Source organism: Bufo bufo, chromosome 7, assembly GCF_905171765.1.
Source record: "Bufo bufo chromosome 7, aBufBuf1.1, whole genome shotgun sequence".
Taxonomy (NCBI): Eukaryota; Metazoa; Chordata; class Amphibia; order Anura; family Bufonidae; genus Bufo; species Bufo bufo.
The window spans coordinates 27,006,180-27,014,252 of NC_053395.1; the positions used below are offsets into that span (position 1 = coordinate 27,006,180).

Here is an 8,073-nt window from a genome sequence, read left to right on the forward strand (position 1 = left end):
AAAATATTGCCTAGTCACATAATATAGCCTGTGATATATATATATGTGCATACGCTGGTTTACCGTCTCCCACAAAGCACTCACCCAATTTAGGGTAGGTTCGCATCTGTGGGAGCAGAGCAGGCTGTTCCGGCAGAGAAGACCGCCTGTCGGATTTCGCTAGATCCCGCAATGCCGGATTCTACAGTTCACCGCCGGATCCCCATTGACTATAATGAGATCCAGCAAAAATTCCTGGTTTTAGACCAATAAATACCGGTGCACGCAGTGGTTTTTGTCTGGCCGACAGCTGGTATTTATGCTGAATCGGGCTACCCGAAGAGCCTGCTGGATTTGAACCGCAACTGTAACCCTTAGGACCCTTATATACATGAATTTGCACCTTGCTTTTTATTGTATACTGCATGCGTTTTTTTATGGCATTTTTTGTGTTTTTTTAATAAATGACTTTGTGGACTGTGTTTGTTTTATTTCTGCCCTTTTTCCCCTATAAAGAAAGCAAAAAACACCAAAAGCTTCAGCTAGCTGTGTTTAAAAAAAAAAAAAAAAAGACAGCCAAAAAAATGCAATTAAAAATGCCTGTAGTAAAAAAAAAAAACAAAAAAAAAAAACAAGCTGCATTTCATATGTCCTATAGACTTTCAGCTAACATCATGGATGAACCACTGACCGTCTTGTCATGGATGTCATCACGGACATGTGAAAGGGGCCTAAGACTGGAGATAAACATATAGTTAATGCTGCGTTGATTTATTTTAGCATTCAGTGCTTGGGAACAATACATAAAATCATAAAAATACACATATACATATTATATTATGACTGAGGCATAAAACCACCCATAGTATAAAAGTGCAAAACATATAGCAAAAATCAAATACCGGTAATATAACATACTGAGCGTATACTGTATATGAAAATATATTATACAGATCTGTAACAAAAATCATATCTTTTATGGCCTTACATGGTTGGGCAAGACACATACTGTATTTTTCCTTGGTTGTCAAGTCTTAGGCTCATGTAGTTGCTGTTTTTTTTTTTTTTAATTAGGTGATCTTTCATATACCAACACTACCTGGCCCCATGGGATCCCTGGTGAAGAGATATGCTATTCCCCCAATAGTCAATCTCCAATGTACAGTCAGGTCCATAAATATTGGGACATTGACACAATTCTAACATTTTTGGCTCTATACACCACCACAATGGATTTGAAATGAAATGAACAAGATGTGCTTTACCTGCAGACTGTCAGCTGTAATTTGAGGGCATTTACATCCAGATCAGGTGAACGGTGCAGGAATTACAACAGTTTGCATATGTGCCTCCCACTTGTTAAGGGACCAAAAGTAATGGGACAATTGGCTTCTCAGCTGTTCCATGGCCAAGTGTGTGTTATTCCCTCATTATCCCAATTACCATGAGCAGATAAAAGGTCCAGAGGTAATTTCAAGTGCGCTATTTGTATTTGGAATCTGTCACTATCAGTGAAGCAAGCCATCATTAGGCTGAAAAAACAAAACAAACCCATCAGAGAGATAGCAAAAACATAAGTCGTGGCCAAAACAACTGTTTGGAACATTCTTAAAAAGAAGGAACGCACCGGTGAGCTCAGCAACACCAAAATAACTGTGGTGGATGACCGAAGTATTCTTTCCCTGGTGAAGAAAACACCCTTCACAACAGTTGGCCAGATCAAGAATACTCTCCAGGAGGTAGGTGTATGTGTGTCAAAGTCAACAATCAAGAGAAGACTTCACCAGAGTGAATACAGAGGGTTCACCACAAGATGTAAACCATTGGTGAGCCTCAAAAACAGGAAGGTCAGATTAGAGTTTGCCAAACGACATCTAAAAAACCCTTCACAGTTCTGGAACAACATCCTATGGACAGATGAGACCAAGATCAACTTGTACCAGAGTGATGGGAAGAGAAGAGTATGGAGAAGGAAAGGAACTGCTCATGATCCTAAGCATACCACCTCATCAGTGAAGCATGGTGGTGGTAGTGTCATGGCGTGGGCATGTATGGCTGCCAAGGGAACTGGTTCTCTTGTATTTATTGATGATGTGACTGCTGACAAAAGCAGCAGGATGAATTCTGAAGTGTTTCGGGCAATATTATCTGCTCATATTCAGCCAAATGCTTCAGAAGTCATTGGACGGCGCTTCACAGTGCAGATGGACAATGACCCAAAGCATACTGCGAAAGCAACCAAAGAGTTTTTTAAGGGAAAGAAGTGGAATGTTATGCAGTGGCCAAGTCAATCACCGGACCTGAATCCGATTGAGCTGCATTTCACTTGCTGAAGACAAAACTGAAGGGAAAATGCCCCAAGAACAAGCAGGAACTGAAGACAGTTGCAGTAGAAGACTGGCAGAGCATCACCAGGGATGAAACCCAGCGTCTGGTGATGTCTATGCGTTCCAGACTTCAGGCTGTAATTGACTGCAAAGGATTTTCAACCAAGTATTAAAAAGTGAAAGTTTGATTTATGATTATTATTCTGTCCCATTATATTTGGTCCCTTAACAAGTGGGAGGCACATATGCAAACTGTTGTAATTCCTGCACCGTTCACCTGATTTGGATGTAAATACCCTCAAATGAAAGCTGACAGTCTGCAGGTAAAGCACATCTTGTTTGTTTCATTTTAAATCCATTGTGGTGGTGTAGAGAGCCAAAAATTTTAGAATTGCGTCTGTCCCAATATTTATGGACCTGACTGTATATATGGTACGTTGGCATCTAAGAGGGGGCTTCTCCCGATCTACGAGGGCTAGTGGGAGTGTAGTACGGTTTTGCGCGATATTTGAAAACCTTTACACAATTATCACCAGTGTCGCCCACATACAAGAGCCCAAAAGGGGAACATGCTATTCCCACTGGTTCAGAAAGACCCTGGGAGACAATGCAAATGGGCGACCCATTGGGTGGAAAGAGGGTGATGTTTCTTTTCTGGACATCGGCTACTAAAACATTGCCTTCAGGATCGGAGCATATTCCTGACGGGTTTCCAAATTCATGCCGGTAAGTTTCGGAAAGGGACCCAGCTAATTTTAAGTTTGATGTAAATAACTTGACGTCTCTACACTCTTCGCTAACCGCAAAGCCACCATCTGGTGTAGAGCAAATATACTGGGGTCCTTGGAGTCCTGAGACTTTTTTGACTCCGTGGATGCGATGGGCTCGGTCCATGTGGAAAGCTTGCACTTCCCCGGAGGTGTATTCTGCAACTAAGATTCGTCCAGAGGAGTCCATGGCAATACCCTTTGGAGATTTGAAATGGCCGCCCACCTTAATCCAAGGTGGATGTGAATTTGGACTGTAAATTCGGACTATGCCCTCAGCTATGTCGGTGACTGCTAGAGCACCGAAACGAGTCACGGTAGCAGAGTCTGGAAAAAAGGGAACGTCATCATAGCAATGGAAGGTCTGGGTGGGCTTCCCATGACTATTCAGCAAATGTATATAAGGACCGTTATCTCCACCTACGTAGAGGGTTCCATCTGAACACCAGTGAAGGGACGACACACCTCCTTTCCCAGGCACCGATATTTTTTGAGTAAGTTCATCCTGGCGAAATAAGATCAGGTTGCCCACATCTTCAAGGTCTCGGCAGACTTGAGTGGTCTTTTTGGAGAGTTGTTGTACATGTGAAGGCTTCAAGAGGCCAAGCCCAGGATGAGAAGAAAGAAGAGGGACGGTTTTTTGAAGAGTGTTCTGCGAAGCTACCTGAAGGCTCCTTACGGTGCGGACTAGATCTTCCTTTTGTCGAGAAAATTCCAGAGAGCTGTCCATCGTTCTGAAGAAGACAGATTATCCTGCAAATCAAATGCCAACTTCAGTATCATAATGAGGTTCCCCATCTCATGCACATCCTGCTACTGGGAGTGGGTAATGGAAAGTGACAACCGCTCTAAACATATTTTGGCCTCAGTAAAATGGTTGTCACTGTTCCAAACCCACGTATTCCTTATTGTAAAACATTGTCATAAATTATTTTGACTGAATATATAAGAATGTAGATGTGAATAAGTAGGTGAATTTTCAGTAGCATGTCTAAATATCTTATCAGTGGGTTCCTGATGTCTCAAACCCAGGGTCAGACTAGCCCACCATTGTACTAGATGATTCTTTGCTTGGCACAGGCTTTGAAACTGTTATGGGCCCCTATACAAATGAGCCCGAAGGGCCCCTATACAAATGAGCCCCAAGGGCCCAGCAGAAGACAAGCTCATGTGAAGGTGACTTTGGAGACATTTACTTGCCATTAGGGTCTAGCCACAAATAACCTATTGATATGTCCTGTGTGTGGTATAAATGGGTGGACTGGGAATTTAAAGTGGCCCTGGGGAAAAAATACCACCCCAGCAGAACCAAATACCAAAGTGCAGCACAAAATACCGCCCCAGCAGAACCAAATACCACAGTGCAGCACAAAATACCGCCCCAGCAGAACCAGATATTACAGTGCAGTACAAAATACCGCCCCAGCAGAACCAGATACCACAGTGCAGCACAAAATACCGCCCCAGCAGAACCAGATATTACAGTGCAGTACAAAATACCGCCCCAGCAGAACCAGATACCACAGTGCAGCACAAAATACCGCCCCAGCAGAACCAGATATTACAGTGCAGTACAAAATACCGCCCCAGCAGAACCAGATACCACAGTGCAGTAAGAAAATACCGCCCCAGCAGAACCAGATACCACAGTGCAGTACAAAATACTGCCCCAGCAGAACCAGATACCACAGTGCAGTACAAAATACCGCCCCAGCAGAACCATATACCACACTGCAGCACAAAATACTGCCCCAGCAGAACCAGATACCACAGTGCAGCACTAAATACCGCCCCAGCAGAACCAGATACCACAGTGCAGCACAAATACTGCCCCAGCAGAACCAGATACCACAGTGCAGTACAAAATACCGCCCCAGCAGAACCAGATACCACACTGCAGCACAAAATACTGCCCCAGCAGAACCAGATACCAAAGTGCAGTTAGAAATACCACCCCAGCAGAACCAGATACCACAGTGCAGTTAGAAATACTGCCCCAGCAGAACCAAATACCCCAGTGAAGCACAAAATACTGTCCCAGCAGAACCAGATACCACAGTGCAGCACAAAATACTGCCCCAGCAGAACCAGATACCACAGTGCAGCACAAAATACTGCCCCAGCAGAACCAGATACCACAGTGCAGCACAAAATACTGCCCCAACAGAACCAGATACCACAGTGCAGCACAAAATACCGCCCCAGCAGAACCAGATACCACAGTGCAGTACAAAATACTGCCCCAGCAGAACCAAATACACCAGTGCAGCACAAAATACTGCCCCAGCAGAACCAGATACCAAAGTGCAGCACAAAATACTTCCCCAACAGAACCAGATACCACAGTGCAGTACAAAATACCGCCCCAGCAGAACCAGATACCACAGTTCAGTACAAAATACAGATTCAGCAGAACCAGATACCACAGTGCAGCACAAAATACCGCCCCAGCAGAACCAGATACCACAGTGCAGCACAAATACTGCCCCAGCAAAACCAGATACCACAGTGCAGCACAAAATACCGCCCCAGCAGAACCAAATACCCCAGTGCAGTACAAAATACTCATTCAGCAGAACCAAATACCCCAGTGCAGTACAAAATACTGATTCAGCAGAACCAGATACCACAGTGCAGTACAAAATACCGCCCCAGCAGAACCAGATACCACAGTTCAGTACAAAATACAGATTCAGCAGAACCAGATACCACAGTGCAGCACAAAATACCGCCCCAGCAGAACCAGATACCACAGTGCAGCACAAATACTGCCCCAGCAAAGCCAGATACCACAGTGCAGCACAAAATACCGCCCCAGCAGAACCAAATACCCCAGTGCAGTACAAAATACTCATTCAGCAGAACCAAATACCACAGTGCAGTACAAAATACTGCCCCAGCAGAACCAGATACCACAGTGCAGCACAAAATACTGCCCCAACAGAACCAGATACCACAGTGCAGCACAAAATACCGCCCCAGCAGAACCAGATACCACAGTGCAGTACAAAATACTGCCCCAGCAGAACCAAATACACCAGTGCAGCACAAAATACTGCCCCAGCAGAACCAGATACCAAAGTGCAGCACAAAATACTTCCCCAACAGAACCAGATACCACAGTGCAGTACAAAATACCGCCCCAGCAGAACCAGATACCACAGTTCAGTACAAAATACAGATTCAGCAGAACCAGATACCACAGTGCAGCACAAAATACCGCCCCAGCAGAACCAGATACCACAGTGCAGCACAAATACTGCCCCAGCAAAGCCAGATACCACAGTGCAGCACAAAATACCGCCCCAGCAGAACCAAATACCCCAGTGCAGTACAAAATACTCATTCAGCAGAACCAAATACCACAGTGCAGTACAAAATACTGATTCAGCAGAACCAGATACCACAGTGCAGCACAAAATACTGCCCTAGCAGAACCAGACACCACAGTGCAGCACAAAATACTGCCCCAGCAGAACCAGATACCACAGGGCAGCACAAAATACTGCCCCAGCAGAACCAGATACCACAGGGCAGCACAAAATACTGCCCCAGCAGAACCAGATACCACAGTTCAGTACAAAATACAGATTCAGCAGAACCAGATACCACAGTGCAGCACAAAATACTGTCCCAGCAGAACCAGATACCACAGTGCAGCACAAATACTGCCCCAGCAAAACCAGATACCACAGTGCAGCACAAAATACTGCCCCAGCAGAACCAAATACCCCAGTGCAGTACAAAATACTCATTCAGCAGAACCAAATACCCCAGTGCAGTACAAAATACCGCCCCAGCAGAACCAGATACCACAGTGCAGCACGAAATACCGATTCAGCAGAACCAGATACCACAGTGCAGTACAAAATACCGATTCAGCAGAACCAGATACCACAGTGCAGCACAAAATACCGCCCCAGCAGAACCAGATACCACAATGCAGCACAAAATACAGCAGCAGCAGAAGCAAAAACCATATTGCAACACAATATACTTCCACAACAGAACCAAATACCACAGTGCAGTACAAAATACCTTCACCACAGCATTTAACTGGACGTAACACTAACTTTAGGACTTATAAGTGACGGATAATTCAGTCCCCGGTCCGTATTCTTCTGTGCAGAGAGAGATATAATCCGCCCCATGGAATCTACTAAACGCACTTCCCTGGATATAATGTTGTTAGAGACCAAGATTAAGCAACATCTTTTAACAGGGCACTAAATAAACAGGGCAGAATGAGCTCCACGGATAATTGGCGTTCCTTCTCTCACATTCTGATATGGGGATTTATTACTCATTAACCCAGAACGTCCCTTTAACTCTTCGGTATTGATTCAACGCTTCATGTTACCGGTAAAATAAATGTACCGCCGTGATATGTAGATATTATACTGCTACTAGGAGTGACATGTTTGACAGGTGGATGAGGAAAGTTTACAGTTCCAGATAAAGGGAACCTTTTTGCTATATACTTACATGCAGATCACCAAAAAATTGAGAAATAAAAAATAAATAAATTACGGGACGCACTTCCACATGTTATACATTCATCCATTGCTAAATATGAAGTTGTTCGAATATTTTTGATCAAAATGTATAAGCCTAAATGTCAACGTCACCACAGCCTCATTTAAGCGGGTCCTTATGTTACTGGGTGCAGCACCAAATGGCGCAACACAGCACCCATGGGGAGGAGGGGGTGACCGAGCAGCTCAATAGCGCCCCCACTGCCAGGATAAGCTCCTGTGATCCTGGATCCTACTACGGCTGTGCAATACGGCACCATGTCAACCCGAGAAAATGTCACAAGAAGTGTCGGAAGATGTAGAGTAAATCCACTTATGTGTTTTAAATAATCAGAGGATGAAGTTAATGGCCTCCTGTGAAAAGAGCTTCTATTTCTCCGATCCATGACAACTCTTCCGGTGTGACAGCTCTGGCACACGGTGTTATCATAGGGACAGTGCACCTCATGCAATAGCTATCCTTTA

General features: G+C 44.5%; 1 protein-coding gene across 2 annotated transcripts; it reads right to left on the minus strand.

Annotated features, from left to right (window-relative positions):
* Positions 1 to 675: 675 nt before the first annotated feature.
* NHLRC4 (NHL repeat containing 4) lies at positions 676 to 7,289 on the minus strand. 2 transcript variants are annotated; one of them, XM_040440477.1, is made up of 3 exons: positions 7,159 to 7,289; positions 3,300 to 3,826; positions 676 to 716 (listed from the first exon to the last, which is right to left on the minus strand). In XM_040440477.1, the coding sequence occupies exons 2-3, from the start codon at positions 3,801 to 3,803 to the stop codon at positions 711 to 713; spliced, it is 510 nt and encodes a 169-aa protein (XP_040296411.1). In that variant the 5' UTR covers positions 3,804 to 3,826; positions 7,159 to 7,289; the 3' UTR covers positions 676 to 710. The 2 variants fall into 2 exon arrangements, with proteins under 2 accessions (XP_040296411.1, XP_040296410.1); XM_040440476.1 differs by lacking the exon at positions 676 to 716 and adding an exon at positions 1,025 to 1,141 and having other exon boundaries at positions 2,733 to 3,826.
* Between the last annotated feature and the right edge of the window lie 784 nt (positions 7,290 to 8,073).

What these genes read in the sequence shown, in the direction of transcription:
- NHLRC4 (XM_040440476.1), bottom strand. Translation starts at nt 3,803, where the DNA reads ATGGACAGCTCTCTGGAATTTTCTCGACAAAAGGAAGATCTAGTCCGC.